The sequence below is a fragment of the Drosophila virilis genome, chromosome 2 (genome assembly GCF_030788295.1).
Source record: "Drosophila virilis strain 15010-1051.87 chromosome 2, Dvir_AGI_RSII-ME, whole genome shotgun sequence".
In the NCBI taxonomy this organism is placed as follows: Eukaryota; Metazoa; Arthropoda; class Insecta; order Diptera; family Drosophilidae; genus Drosophila; species Drosophila virilis.
Genome location: NC_091544.1, coordinates 2,380,837 through 2,396,028, shown reverse-complemented (window position 1 = coordinate 2,396,028; position 15,192 = coordinate 2,380,837). Strand labels below are relative to the sequence as shown.

The 15,192-nt window shown below is 43.2% G+C and overlaps 5 protein-coding genes across 9 annotated transcripts in view; 3 read left to right on the top strand and 2 right to left on the bottom strand.

The window, feature by feature from the left end:
• Positions 1 to 3,651: 3,651 nt before the first annotated feature.
• Cyt-c1L (Cytochrome c1-like) lies at positions 3,652 to 4,743 on the top strand. Its single transcript, XM_002058562.4, has one exon. The coding sequence runs from the start codon at positions 3,708 to 3,710 to the stop codon at positions 4,692 to 4,694; it is 987 nt and encodes a 328-aa protein (XP_002058598.2). The 5' UTR covers positions 3,652 to 3,707; the 3' UTR covers positions 4,695 to 4,743.
• Positions 4,744 to 5,186: 443 nt separating this feature from the next.
• Positions 5,187 to 5,847, top strand: Mesh1 (Metazoan SpoT homolog-1). Its single transcript, XM_002058561.4, has 2 exons — positions 5,187 to 5,649; positions 5,707 to 5,847. The coding sequence occupies exons 1-2, from the start codon at positions 5,239 to 5,241 to the stop codon at positions 5,821 to 5,823; spliced, it is 528 nt and encodes a 175-aa protein (XP_002058597.1). The 5' UTR covers positions 5,187 to 5,238; the 3' UTR covers positions 5,824 to 5,847.
• On the bottom strand, positions 5,848 to 7,194 carry LOC6634962 (probable phosphoserine aminotransferase). The gene is made up of 3 exons (XM_032438993.2): positions 7,031 to 7,194; positions 6,287 to 6,963; positions 5,848 to 6,227 (listed from the first exon to the last, which is right to left on the bottom strand). Exons 1-3 carry the CDS (start codon positions 7,073 to 7,075, stop codon positions 5,855 to 5,857), a joined length of 1,095 nt encoding a protein of 364 aa, XP_032294884.1. The 5' UTR covers positions 7,076 to 7,194; the 3' UTR covers positions 5,848 to 5,854.
• A 1,488-nt stretch (positions 7,195 to 8,682) lies between these two features.
• On the bottom strand, positions 8,683 to 10,487 carry LOC6634961 (putative defense protein 3). Its single transcript, XM_002058559.3, has 2 exons — positions 9,979 to 10,487; positions 8,683 to 8,784 (listed from the first exon to the last, which is right to left on the bottom strand). The coding sequence occupies exons 1-2, from the start codon at positions 10,425 to 10,427 to the stop codon at positions 8,712 to 8,714; spliced, it is 522 nt and encodes a 173-aa protein (XP_002058595.1). The 5' UTR covers positions 10,428 to 10,487; the 3' UTR covers positions 8,683 to 8,711.
• The window catches only part of jus (julius seizure), a 50,163-nt gene continuing 43,763 nt past the window's right edge, over positions 8,793 to 15,192 (top strand). For 2 of the 5 annotated variants that reach the window (XR_004304851.2, XR_004304849.2), the window contains exon 1: positions 13,304 to 13,465. The gene's annotated coding sequence lies outside the window, so the exon portion shown is untranslated. Of the gene's footprint in view, positions 8,811 to 13,303; positions 13,466 to 15,192 lie in introns of those variants that run through there. The other 3 variants (XM_032438992.2, XM_032438991.2, XR_011416143.1) reach the window with 2 other exon arrangements.

Below are 15,192 nucleotides of genomic sequence, written 5' to 3'. Positions count from 1 at the left end.
CAGCTATTACGTGCATATACAATTTTTTATAAGAAATTGAAGTCAAGAAGCAGAATTAAAACAAAACTCATCAAGCGACGATGTCGAAGAAGAAGATGCACACACACACACACACACACACACAGAGAGAGGCACACGCACACATACACAGCCAGTAAGTACAGCTACAGTGAAAGCTCTTTTGAGTGAACACATGCGTTTTCAGTTTAGTTTAGGTCAAGCGAGAAAAACGCACAAAAATATTAGAAAAATGTTTTTATATATTTTAAATTTTTTTATTTATATTTTATATATATTATTTATATTATATATTAATATTATCATGTTCTTAAAAGGTTGCTTTTTGTCGATTATATTATTTTTTTTATTTTTTATGTATTTCTTCGGTTTTTTAAATGAATTAGCATGTTTTTCAGCTAAAGTAGTTTTTTCAGAAAATAAGAAGAGTATTTGGAACAAGAAAGAGCAAAAAGATTGCACGGCTCAAGCAGATGTACGCCACAGGTAGCTTTCCGTGGGCAGAGCTTTCACTGTACACACTCAACGTGACTCATCTACTGTGCATGTGTGTGTGTGTGTGTGTGTGTGAGTGTTTGTGCGTAGTAAAATAAGAGACAAACGGACATAAAGCGGACGGCATATCCATCTTCAGCTTCATCAGAGCATCGGCAAGCATCGCACACGGCAGAGCACACACTGTAAGCGGTAAGCTGTGTATCTGCTAGACAGACCCCAAGCATCATTGGCACAGCGAATCGGGCAAAACGAGAAATTGAAAAGACAGTTACAACGTCATAATGAAGCTAAAGGCTATGCTGGCAAAAGTTTACAAAATCGACGGCAAACCGCACAAAGCCCTCAAACAGACACACATACACACACACAACCACAAACAATCGTGATGTTGTTGTATATACGAGCATAGCTTAGTTAGTTAGCGAGAATTAAGAGAGCGCAATGTCAATTGAAGAGTGTGAGAGAGCGAGCGTAGCGCGCACAGTGAAAGGCGTGCGCTTGACAGCGCGTCAACAGTAGCGCGTGTAGCGCACGCAATGCGCATTGTAATTGCAATGCAGCGCTTTGCAACACTGCCAGCGACAGATGTAACCATTAAATAAAATGTGATCTCGTTTTATGATAATGAAAAACGTACATATGCATCTAAACGTGTGTATGTGTGTGTGTGTGTGTGTGTGTGTGTTAGTAAATTGCAGCAGCCCGACAATGCAGTTGCTGCATCTTGATGCAGTTGCTGACACAGCAACAGGCATGCTGCAACTAATACACAAGCGCAACATGTGCATATTTCTGTGTGTGTGTGTGTGTGCGTGTTTGTATGTTTTTCAAGCAAAATTTATTGATATTCATTGTTTGTTTGTTGTCGATCGTCGTCATCGTTGTCGTTGTCGACTTTGTCGTTGCTCGCTGGCAACTGAAATCACAATTGCTGGAAAAACGAAAAAAAAAAAAAAATGCTGATGCTGGTGCTTCTCTGTGCTGGGGCCTTCACTTCTTCTAGTCACACACAGACGTTTCCTGCGCACACACACACACACACACAGATGTGTGTGTGTGTATCTAGCTGAAGTTTACTTGCAACTGGCTTTTGGTCTATAATTCTTGTTTCTGGCTTTCGTGCTGCTGCTGCTGCTGCTGCTGCATAAAAAAAGAAGAAAGAAAGATAAGGAGCCAGGAGCCAAGCTGCAACAGCGACGCGGCCAGCGGGCAGCAGCATCTGCAAACAGGAAACTGCCTGGCGCTGTGGCTCCCAAAGGAAGCGGACCAGTAATATTTACATTTATTGCAAAATTATGCATATACCTTTTTGTTGTTGCTATTCCTGGTTGCATGTACAATATAAACCATGCGCCATAGATGCGCACATCTTATGTATAAATATAAACATTGCAGGCTATTTTTTTTGGTTTTACATTTTTCGCACACATACATCGATACCCAACGATGCCTGCATGTATTGCAAATGGCCCCCATTATAAGTGCACTTTGGCGTTTTACAGCACTGTTTTTTTTTCGGTTTGTTTTATGCAAAGCTGCTGCTGGCGTCGTGATTAGTATTTTTGCCGCATTTTTAATTAAAATATGTTTTGTGCTTATACAAATCATGCGCGTCTATTTTTTATAGTCCAACTAGCATCATGATAAAGCTATAAATACCATTCGGAAACTTTAATGCGTTTTGTAATTTGAGTAAAATTTATTAGATCGTGAACTCATTTGTTTGGGCCCATGTTTTTTTTTTTTTTTTGTCTCCCAAAGATTTTCATGGAAAGTTACTGTGGTTGCTGCTGCTGCCGCTTTCTTGTTTATGAAAATTTCACGCTAGTCGAAAGAATTATTAATTGCGCAGCGGCGACGGCGACGGCAGAGGCAGCAGCGGCAGCAGCAACCACCGCGGAAAACAACAGCTACCAAGTGGGAATTATGCATCGCTGCGCAGAAGCAGAACGCAGCACACACACACACGCACACCGACACTCTCTCTCACTCTCAGAGCGCGCGTGCGCGCGTGTGTGTGTGTGTAAGCGCGTGTAAAAATATGGTAAACATGATAATACGTAATAAAAAATAGTGTAACAGCAAAGGGAAATATAAAATCAGGTACAAATTTTCACCAAAAACCGTTTGCGTCGCTTGGCCGCAGTTTTAGTTTTTTTTTTTTTTTTTTTTATTTTTTCTTTTGTAAAAAAAGCCTGGGCTGGCTGACTTTGACGATTTGGTGGTCACACAGTGTGAAGAATGGGCTAGGAAATATTGTATGTATGCCGCAGAGTGCTCTGTTTGTTGGGCTGTTACAGATTTACAGATCCGACGGGCCAGATAACGGAACGAAAGTGCCCGGGCCCCAAAAAAGATCTATGTAGATGAGAAGGAGGCAAAGGAACGAGTTGTTGCTAACAACAAATTAAATGGGCTTTAATGTATAACGTTCTTTGCTTTTTCCTGAGAGAATTACAGAAAGTCAACTGCATTTGTCATACGATATGTGTGCGTGTGTGTGTGTGTGTGTGGCTGCATTATGAAGAAAGATCTTAGATATGCATTTTGTTTAAGCTTGACTGTGCCTGTGCATAGCTGTAAAAGTTGGCTACAACTCTTAAAATGCAATTACAGCGCATACAAATTTTGTTGGCAGTGTTGAACAAGTTCAAAAGACAAAAGCTTTCTTGAACGCGGTTGCCTACGTTTCCAGTTTGTTGTTCCGTTAATTATGTGTTGGACAATATTAAAAGAAGACATATAACAAATTCTTAAATGTTTTGATAAATATTAATGACATTCGGTTATGAATATTTTAATTAAATTTTATGTAAATTAATTTTATTTTTCTCTTAGCCGGAAATACTTTTATTTTTTGTTAAAATTAAATTGTTCAGCTTAAACAGATCTGTGTCCGTTAATAGAGCTTTTACTGTACACGAAAGCACCATAAAGTAGTGTTGTAAATTACCAAGAGACAAATATTTAAATGCTCATTACACGTTAGTTCAAATACCAATTATGCCTATTTTAAAGCTTCGTGGAACAATAATAATATTATCTCATGCCCACTCTAATCACGCTTTTAAGACTTGTGCATTACTGAAGTTTAGTGTTGGTTTGCGCCTTGGCCGATCTGGCAGCCTTATCGGTCGACATTTTACAGCACTGCTTGGAAATTACAGGAACTGTCAGCGCAAAAAAAAAGTATGCGCTTTAACATGGCTGGCAAATTGTTAAATTTCGGCTCAAAGCTGTTTAAATCGTCGAAGAATTTCATAAATGCAGCGTACGTAAGGCGCAGCACGTCGACGAATGCCAGAAAATGGACCGGAGCCCGCCAGAAGCTGCTGACCTTTGGCGCCCTGACTGGAGCAGCCGGACTATTGATGTACGCCATGGATGTGAGTGTGGATGCCTCCAGCGACTGTGTGCATCCGTCCAAGCAGGGCTGGGGCCATAAGGGCCTGCTGTCGGCCGTCGACAAGGAGGGCGTGCGTCGCGGCTATCAGGTGTATAAGGAGGTGTGCGCCTCCTGCCATTCGCTAAAGTATATTGCCTATCGTAATCTGGTGGGCGTCTGCATGACGGAGGCGGAGGCCAAATCGGAGGCGGAGGGCATCACGGTGCATGACGGGCCCGACGAGGAGGGCAACTACTTCGATCGGCCCGGCAAGCTGTCCGATTATTTGCCACTACCCTATCCCAACGAGGAAGCCGGACGAGCTGCCAACAACGGCGCCTATCCGCCGGATCTCAGCTACATTGTGTCGGCGCGCAAGGGCGGCGAGGACTATATATTCGCCCTGTTGACGGGCTACTGTGATCCGCCGGCTGGCTTTTCGCTGCGCGACGGTCTCTACTTTAATCCGTACTTTAGCGGAGGCGCCATAGCCATGGGTCAGCTGATATCGAACGAATCGGTTACCTATCCGGATGACAAGATTTCGCCGACGGCCAGCCAGATCGCCAAGGATGTGGTGACGTTTCTCGCCTGGACTTCGGAGCCGGAGGGCGATATTCGCAAGCTGCTCATCATCAAGGTGACAATCATCTCCACGTTCCTGATTTCACTCACCTATTACATCAAGCGCTTGAAGTGGTCGTCCTTGAAGTCGCGCAAGATATTCTTTATGCCGGAGGTGCAGGAGAAGGCCAAGCAGGAGAGCAATAAAACTGATGACTGTCCAAAATAATTGCAGTCCATTGGGCTTTCAACGTTATAATAAACGTTAAGAAAAACTATTTTAAATTTAAATCGTTTTTCCGGTTGGCGGGCGAATTTTGAAATAGCATGACAGGGCTGTTCTTATTATCGACTAAGTGTATCGATAGTATTTATTGCAGTGTTGCAGAGTTGCAGTTGAAAATACTTACCATTTAAGAATTGCCGATTTTTGGCCTATCGACTTTTACTACCTATTCAACTCATTCTTATTGATGCGAAAAAGCGCAAAGGTGATGACTGTCCAATATAGTCCCAATGGAACAGGTTAGCCAAAGGAATCTCTGAAAGTGATTTAAATTGATTATTTATTAAGTAGGTGGCCGCCAGTGTTGCAGTGCTGTGAAGTGAGGTTGTGGTGCACAGCAACAAAATCATCGCATAAGCTAGTATCGATATTAGTTAGTATTTTTGAAAAATACTAGCTAATCGATGTTTTGTATCGAGGCACAGCTTGTTTTGCCGTAACTCTGCCAACAGCTGATTCATTCAAATGAAAATAAGAAGCTGTTTGGATGGCATCTTTGGATTTTCTGAAAAGCCTGCAATTTGCGGCGCAAAAACATAGCAAACAGCGCCGGAAGGATCCGGACAGCACACCATACGTTAACCATCTAATAAATGTGAGCACAATCCTAGCAGAGGCGGGCATCCGGGACGAGGGCGTGCTCATGGCGGCCGTGCTGCACGATGTGGTTGAAGACACGGACACTACTTTTGTCGACCTGGAGGATCTGTTTGGCGTGGACGTGTCCAGCCTGGTGCGCGAATTGACCGACGACAAGACCCTGGCCAAAGAGGAACGCAAGCGCCTGCAAATAGAGAACGCAGCCCGTTCCACGCGCCGCGCCAGATTCATCAAGCTGGCCGACAAGCTGGACAATCTGCGAGATTTGCAAATCAACAAGCCTCGTGGCTGGACAGAGGTAAGTGAAGTGTGTACCTCCTCAAGAAATTCGAACTAATTTTTATATTCCATACAGGAACGTCGCGAGGAGTATTTCGTGTGGGCCAAACAGGTCGTGGATAACATGCGCGGCACGAACGCCAAGCTGGAGGCACAGCTGGACGAGATCTTCGCCAAACGCAATCTTTTGTAAATAATAAGTCAGCAAGAGCAAGCATTAGGTTTTAGTTTTTATTGTTCTCGTAGAATGCCAGCATGAGCTTGGCCAGCTGCTGGGTCTCGGCCAGCGTTATGGCATTATAGAGGGAGGCTCGGATGCCGCCCACCGAACGATGTCCCTTCAGCTGTATCATGCCCTCGGCCTCGGCCTGGGCCAAAAATTCCTTCTCCAATTTCTCGTCGCCGCTGGCGCTGCCAATGCGGAAGGGCACATTCATATGGGAGCGCACCTGCTTCTGCACGGGACAGTAAAAGAAGCCCTTCGATTGATCTATTATCTCGTAGATGAGCTGCGACTTGGCCTTGGCGCGCTCGCACATGCCCGCAACGCCGCCACTGCGCTTGATCCACTTGAAGACCAGGCCCATGACATAGATGCTATAAGAGATGGGAGATATTTTAAGGTGCTGCCCAGCTTAATCCAAATCCTAACTCACCCGAAGGTGGGCGGCGTATTCAGCAGCGAGTTGTTCTTGTCCATCTGCTCAAAGTTCAGTATGGATGGCGTGATTTTCAAGTGCTTGCCTATCAGATCCTCACGGACAATGATGACCGTAACGCCCGCGGGGCCAATGTTCTTCTGTGCGCCAGCGAAAATCACGCCGAATTTGCTGATGTCAATGGGCCGGGATAGAAAATTGGACGACATGTCGCACACCAGTGGCACCTTGGCGTCCACCTGGGGCACAAAATCAAACTCCACGCCCTCCACCGTCTCATTGTCGCAATAGTAGACATACGAGGCATTCGCATCCAGTTTCCAGCTGCTCTGGCGGGGCACGTCCGTGTACTTTGGCAGCTTGGGCAGCACAGCGTTCACCTTGCCGTACTGGGCGGCTTCCTTGGCCGCCTTGGCAGACCATGAGCCGGTGATGACGTAATCGGCCGTGCCCGTGCATCCGATTAGATTCAGAGCAACCGCCGCAAACTGTCCGGTGCCGCCGCCCTGCATCAGCAACACCTTGTAGTTCGAGGGCACATTGAGCAGCTCGCGCAGATCGGCAATGGCCGTATCGTGTATTTTGGCATAGTTGCCGGAGCGATGGGACATTTCCATGACCGAAATGCCGCTGCCATTGCAGTTGAGCAGGTTCGTCTGCACTTCCTTCAGCACCTGGTATGTGGAGCAAGGACTCGTTTATAACCTAAAACTAATCTGATTTTATTTGATTTTCACTGACCTCTTCGGGCAGCTTGGCTGGGCCGGCGGCAAAATTGATAACCATATTGTAGATGATCTCTCTTCGATCTGCGAACCTCGTCGGAAGGTCGTAAAAATATAACTGAAAGTGTTGCGATTGGCAGCAATCGAGAACTGCGCTTGCGACTGCGACGGCGACGGCGACGGCGACTGCGCCGCTGACTGCTGATAAATGAAATGAACACAAGAGAGAGAGAGAGGCAGAGAATATCAACAACAATTATATATGTGCGTACAATATAGTAAAGCGTGTGCGCCAAAACATGCTGGACAACGAACTTGTCAACCGGCCAGGCAGAGGCGTCATCCGCTCTTTCTAAGGCAGGCCCAAGCTTCTAAGCAGCACAACTTCGACTACGCCGCTGGCGCAGCAGCTGCGGCGAAGCCCAGACAGTCGCCGAATTCGATCAAAACAAGTTGGCAAACCGCAGCCATTCGCCGACTGCGGCGACTGCGACTGCAGCGTGCGAAAACAACACGCGATTTACACCGCGCTGCCGCCCCAATTCGCCCTAATTCGCCGCATCGGCTTATTGTTGCCATGCACTTCGCTCGAAAGGCGTAAACAAGTGCAACGGCAAGCAGTAAACAAGCAAATACAGTAAGACCTGACTAAGGTGCGTTATTGCAAACGAGCTTATTTCGTTTGAAGATCAGAAAACGTTTAACCGAAAAATAATTTATTAAATCTATCCTTTTATATTAACAAATACTGCTCGAACAAATACTGGAAACAATTACCATGCATTGCAACTGGGTCAACATAGTTAAGCTAGTCTGTACCTCTGTTTGTCTACCGTCAGCTCGGATCTGTACTTAGCTGGCAGTCAACCACTTGACTAGGTTTCCGTTGATGTAATTCAATCCGTCTCTATATATGGATATGTATGTCCACGGAATGCATATTTAATATGAAAGCGCATGAACCGCTTTAGCCGAGGCTCTCTGTACGCTCAACAGACAGATTGGCTGGTTAATTGCCGGGGCCATACATAACAGTTAGTATGTAGCCAAACATGTGTAGACATGTCTGTGCGCATATATTATTGACAAGTATGTATAAGTTCTTATCTTATTGATTCAATGCTATCGCTGCAGGAAATAAGAACTATCTCAGGCTTGAAGTGGCTTTGACATTTTATTTATGCCAAGCAGGGCGCACTGCTCTAATTACTTTATCATCCTCATTGCTTTAGAACGTATAAGAGGTGCTTCAATTTTCCAATTTAGTTCGAACCGGCCGTTTGGCAAAGCGAATTTCCAATAAGATGCAGGCAACGTGCCTGGAAATTTAAACGTGTGCCTAATCGTGCGGTGTCAAAGTGTTTCTCAGTGTGCGTATGTGTATGTAAGAGAGACAGAGAGAGAGAGAGAGAGAGAGAGAGAGAGCACGTGAGACGTGTGCTTGTATTGTTAGTATGTGTTGTGTGTGTGTGTGCGTGTGGGCCGCCGTCAATGTGTGTGAGTGAGTGGTCATTCATAAACGTTAAGCCAATAATTTACTGTTGTTTGGCAAGGGGCTTGGCCCGTTTTGGTCTTTAATGAGCTTTTGCACTAAAAAAGAAAAACAACAATTTTTTTTTGTTTTATTTTTTTTCTTTTCTACTAAATTAAGTGTTTATGATTTATTGCAACATTTAATGCACAATTCGGTTTGCAGCCTATTGGGGCTGCGCTTGCACCTTGCCCACAATATCGCTCCAGAAGTTTCCGTAATCCTTTAGCACAGTGCCGCTGCAAGGAAATTGAATAAAGTAAACGTAAGTTTTTAATTAAATATAAGCTAAAAACGGGCATAGCTAGATGAGTCGACGATTTTAGTAAAGATTCTTGGGCTTTGCAACACTGCGCTACAAGCGTTGGTGAACAAATAACAAATTTATAAGATATTTTATAAGACTTCAGCACTTAAATTAATAAGTTTTGTTATAAGAATTTTTAGCACACATCGCAATGTTATGTGTTATACAAACTTTATAAGATATGTTACTTTTTAGCACTGCACTAAAAATTAGCATGAATTAATATTTTTCTTTCTAGCACAGAATACATTGCTTGTTATAATACATTGTATTAGACTTTGCGCTATAAGGAACCATGGGAGCATTAAATATAAGTTTAATAACACTTTCCAGCACACAATAAGTTTTCATATAAGTTTGATAAGATCTTTCAAGAGTTTTGCAACACTGCGTTCAAAATGTTTACGCATAAGATCTTAATCTTTTGTAATACTTTGTTGCAATGCTTTGTGTTAAATCAGTTGTATAAGATCTTTTATAAGACTTGACAACGATGCACACAAAACAATGTACTATGTTGTAACAAGTACTTAGTTAAGCGTTAACAATCGCTATAAATAGCCGCAACTAGATGAGTCGACACTTTTGGTTCGGTTACACTGCGCTACAACTTTCAGCCAGCTATTGCGGCAATTAATCAAAAAGCCAGCCTAAAGCCATGTGTAGTATTAACTTTGGAGTTGCTTTTCAGTGTTGACAAACACATAATTTATAAATCATTTGGCACATTATGCGTATGCCAAGTGATAAATGAAGCAACTGTCATCTGACACACACACGCACACATACACACACTTGCTCTGTGGTAAACGCGACCATGCAGCACAGTGTCGCTTTTGTGCTGCATTTGAGAGAAGCGTCAACAACTTTTTGCCAACGTCATTGTCAACTCTTTTGCTTTAAAAAAACTAGCTTTTTTTCTAGGCATTTTTCCCTTTTCTTTTGCCGCAAATCAATTACATAAGACCTTTGATTATCCGGCATTTTGCGGACAATTATGTGCGCATTTCTTATGTGGGTCAACGTGTCGTATGATTAATGAGCTGCGCCTTGCACTGCCAATGATTTGGCCAAGCTAGCTTGTTGCTTTAATATACATATATATAATTTTATATTCTTTACTTACGTAAAGTAGACATTGCCCCGCTTGTTTTGGGGCGCCTTCCAGATCAGCTTGGCGCCCAACTTATCCCGATTGTCCGAATGCGTTATGGCCGAGCATTCGGGTATCGTCTTGGTGTTCTCGCTTTGCTCCCATTCGCCAATCCATTCGTTCGAATTGGCATCGCGTGCCTGCAGAAAGAAGCCGCGAAATGTGGTCGCCTCATGCTGTTCCTGTGCATAGATGACCACCGAGATTTGCTGGCCGGGATGAAAGGTCTGCGAGCTGGCGACCACCTCGAACGGATTCGTGTGCGCCGGCTGGGTGCGCGCCTTGCCATGATTGGGCTGATTGGCGCGCTGCTTAACGCACGTATCCGCCGGCGCACCGTCCGGAAAGCCCGAAACGCCGCCCACCAGCAACTGCAGCAGCTGCAGCAGGAGCAGACCGCAAGGTGTCCATCGATTCGCCATGGTTGTTCGTTAGCTGCGCGCGCGCGAGTTGTGTTAATCGAAATGTTTTAAAACTCTTGGCCTGGCCGGCGGCGTTGGCGCTTTTAAAGCCTCCAGCGGCGCGAGGCGTCCACAAAAAAGCTCGCGCCATTGGCATGGGCGTCTCGTTGGCTTTGTTGCTGGCTGTGTTCGGTTTTATACCCATTGAACCCATTGAAAATGTGTAAAAGAAAAGTTGGATTGGTTATCACGAATTGTATGTTACAAGCAGCAGGAGGAGCCACCAACCCATAATATATAGCAATATATATATTCCAGTTCAGCATCAACAGCCGAGTCGATCTAACCATGTTTGTCTGTCTGTAAAAAGGCTGCCATTTTTAACACTAATTCCTCCAGTGCTCGAAAGGATCAAGTTTCAAATCGATAGCTTAGTCACTTTCTTGGAAATCGATAAATATCGATATCGAGATTCTGTGGCTTATCCATATCTCTGAGCTTATAGAAGATAGAGATATTAAATTTAGCATGTACACTCTTGAATAATATACACAGCCTTATTATATTTCACTTTTTTGTAGCCTATCCACGCTCCTTCTAAGCCTGAACAACAAAAATTCTTAGTGGTACAGTCCAGAACTTTGGAATTTATACACATTTGAACGATATACGATATTTAAGAAAAGATCGGACAAGAAACACCCGGGACTAATCGAATAGAAAGTTAACGTAGCATAAAATATCTCGAAATATTTGTACATTGCTGGTTTTGGGGTATCTTGTAGTCGTGCACTCCCCACTAAGGCACTCTTGTCTATTTTTTGTTCGTTTTGGCCAGGCTAACCAGTTTTTAATGATCAAAAAGCCAAATAGTTATGCGCAGTTCCTTTCCTGCAGTGCTCCAAACTGGGTCAAACATTAGCGCTTTGATGCAGCCGCTCCCCCTCGTTGCCTCCACTCACCCCCTCAACCCCCCACTGGCTGCCCACACACAGCAGCTCGTTCCCAGGCTTCAGTGCGAACTCCAGGCCAGAGCAGAGCTGCGTTCGGTTCGGCTCGTCTGGGTTTATTTGCCATGGTTTTTGGGGCGCTAAGTGCTCCATTACGAAATTCTATGCTTCTAATCGCGGCCCACTGGCGATGTTGTTGGCCTTGTTTACTTTTCAGCTCAATTTTGCTCGTTTTAATGTGTTAATTGACAGGCGGCTGGCTCGGGCTCTGACTCTGGCTCTGGCTGCTGCTTTTGATTTCATTGAGCTTTTGATTTCGGCTTCAGTTTCCTTTACAAATGCAAAACCAGTTGTCGCACTTGGCCCAAAGCGTCATCGAGCGCTAATTTAATAAAATATTCAAGAATCGCAATTGCTTTAATCAGGAGTTTAACACGGAAACAACTCTTGGAGATGTTATTAAGTAAATAATCAAAAATTATTTAAAATTTATAGGTAAAATTCTTCTTGAAATTAAACCGGCATAAAAATGGGACCCAGCCAGAAAATTGCTTCAGTTTAAACCTAGCTATGATAGTTAAGGAAATTTATTTACACTGAAAAAAAAAAAACAAATCAATATTTGTGTTTATCTTTTTTTTTATTTTTAGAGTGTATTGACAGCCGGAGTATCACTAAAGCAAATAGTCTGAATTTTATACATGATCTTATGACAGCTATTTTATTTAATAACTTAAAGAAATTACCCGGCCTTGCTCGGCTCATGCTTACAATGTTGAATGTTGTGTTGTTCAAAAATGTCAAAAAGCTTTCATTCATTTAGAAAAACTAATTAAAAAATGAGTTTTTCAAAATGGAAAAATTGTGCACACTTTTCCTTAAAACAGTACAAACAAATTCTCTTATGAAAAGTGTTGCAGAAATACAAATTAACAAATAAATGCTGTACATTATGAAAATTGGTTTAGTTTGGACAAAGTTGTGGAGACTTTTCTAACTAAAAAGCTAATCGTGTTTCATAAAGTTTTGTAGTTAAAGTTGTTTGCCTGGCGAGAGAATTGCACATTTATAAACTTGAATTCGAGCTAAATATTCATATGTTAATGAACATTTATGGGAATGACAATTGTGCAGGCGAGTTTCAGTTGTATTTGCTTTGGCAAATGGGTTTTGGGCAATGCAAATAAATGAAATAAAATCTGAAATAGAGTTTGGCAATTAGTTGGCAGCATTAATTAACTTTAGTGGCTTGGCTTAGTTCTCGAGTAGTCGAGCAGTTGAGCAGTCGAGCAGTCGAGCAGTCGAGTGCACGAGCTGGGCTGCTGGATGGCAAATGTTTTGTAAATATTTAACGAAAGAATTGTTTAACTTTTTTGTTTGGCGCAAAATTATTTTGTTGGCTGCTTGTCTGCCAAGGGTCAGTTAACCCGAAAGCGAGCCGGACTAATCAAATAGGTATTCGTGCAGTAGCTCATCCATTATAGATGTGGCGAATGCGAACTTTTAACTCCCTGGCTCACCCCAGCGTAGGTCGCACTGTACAGTACAGCCGGACGAATGACATTTGCGCCGCATCACGCCCAAAGTTTGGCAAACACGGCCAAACCTGCGCCCGGCGAAACCCCAACGGCTCTCGCGAACCGTCGACCCGTCGACCCGCCGAATGCAGCCCAAATTGGGTAAGAAGCACGGCAAACGGTTCCTTTAACCGATGGCCGATGTAAATAGTACAAAACAGCGCAGTTTATGAGCGCCAGGCGGCAAGGCGGTAGCGGAGGGAGGGTGCGTCCACTTCATCGACGTTGGCGCGGAAATGTGTGTCACCTGCAGGATGCCAGTGCGCATGTCCTGTGAGCAGAGCGCACGCTGGTGAAACCAAAAAATTCTTTCACCAATTCCCAAAAACGCGCTGGCTTCGACACGGACTCGGACTCGGACTCAGCCAGAACAGAACGCAGTCAGACGTTGTAGCGCGTGGTCGTGCAGCGTGCAGCAAGCAGAAGACAACAGACTTATATAAAAAATATATAAAAGACTACAAAAATCAACAACCAGAACAACAAGAACTACGTCTAGAACTAGAACAAGAGCCAGGCGAGCGAGAAAATTGTGAGCAATTTTTTGAAATTTTCATACTATATATTTTACGCGCGCGAGTGTCTGTGTGTGTATGAGTGTGTGTCTGTGTGTGTGTGCGTGTCCTGTGTGTGTCTGTGTGTGTGTGTGTGTGCGTGTCCTGAGTGAGTGAAGTCAGCCGCAGGCAAAAAACAAAAAAAAAAAAACAAAATAAGTGCCACACGAAAAAAAACCGCTCAAAGGCAACGTGCAAAGTTTTGTCTGTTGGTTTTGAGCAACAATAAAAAAAGAGGAAAATAAAGAAAAGCGAAAAAAAAAAAATAGTTGAATGCAAACACAAGCGGGCAATAACAATAAAGTGTAACACAACCAGATAAACTCAACACCCGACACATCAGTTCTGTCTAAAACTATTCATACTATATTCAGGCTTATACACTCGAAAAAAAATGTACAGCACTATATCGAAAAGCTTTGAAATTCAATTTAATTTTCTGGCAATTAATATTCAAACCAAATTTAGGCTTATGCACTTGAAAAAAAATTGAGCTTACTCTTTAGAAAACATAAAATAGTAGGGCTGAGAGAATGGAAAATATTTTCTTAATCAGAATATACAAATTTCTGTTTTCTTTCTAAAAAAAAAAATTATATTTCTCCATGAAGAAGCAGAATAAATTGATATATAACTTCTTTTTGCAAAAAGCAGCCTATTTCTCTTCAAGAAGCAGTAAATTCTTTCTAGAATATAGAGAAAGAATAGTAAAAATTGACAGACTACTCTTCTTCACGAAGTTGAAAAAAATCAGACTATCCCTTTTGTTCGAATAAATGACATGGCGAATTGCTTCAATAAAGGCACGTGCTTTTTCTCGAGTGTAGAGTAAACATTGAGGCATGTTGTCAAAATGCTTGACGAAGCGTACATAAGCAGGCAGCTCGCAATAAACTGAAGCGGAATAAAATTGAAAATCAATGCCTTTTGCGAATCAAATGCGAATATGTACATATGTATACATATATATGTACATGTATAGGTACACGCTGCGTATACGTGATATGCATGAAGGCAGCGAGCAAAACTCAAATAATAATAAAGGGAATTCTCACGTGACGCATAAAGCCACACACACACCGAGACAGCATGAAAACAGATATTTGTATAAGCTTAAAGGCAACTAGCACAAGCACACACACACATACACACAGACACAGATACACTTGCACCTGTCCGCTGATTATGATGCGCTGCATACTTTTAGGGGCCGCACAAAAATGACAAACAGCGACAGCCGCATTTTGCATACATTGTATTTAATGAACTTTGTGTCGCTGTCTGTGTGATTGTGTGTGTGTGTGTGTGTGTTTTGTAGTAGCTCGTTTTGCTTTTAATAATTTAGCGCACTCAGTAGTAAATGGCGCGTTTAAAGCATGAAACGTCAGGCGATCCCAAAAAATGCCATTTAATGCCGCCGCAGTTACGCTGCCTGCCTGCGTGTATGTGTTCGTGTGTGTGTGTGTGTTTGTGTGTGTGTGTTGTACTGTGCAATAACAACCCCAGGCTAAAAGGCACACTAACACAGTTTAGCCAAGCTCCGTTACTGAGGACTACGTCATCCTAGCCAGGCAGGCAGCTCCAGCCTGGAGCTGCCTTTGGCAACGTCGTCACATTTGCGCATTCACAATCACATCGCGTGGCATAGGCCTGGCCTCCACACACACACACATACAAATATATACATTTATATATATATATGAGT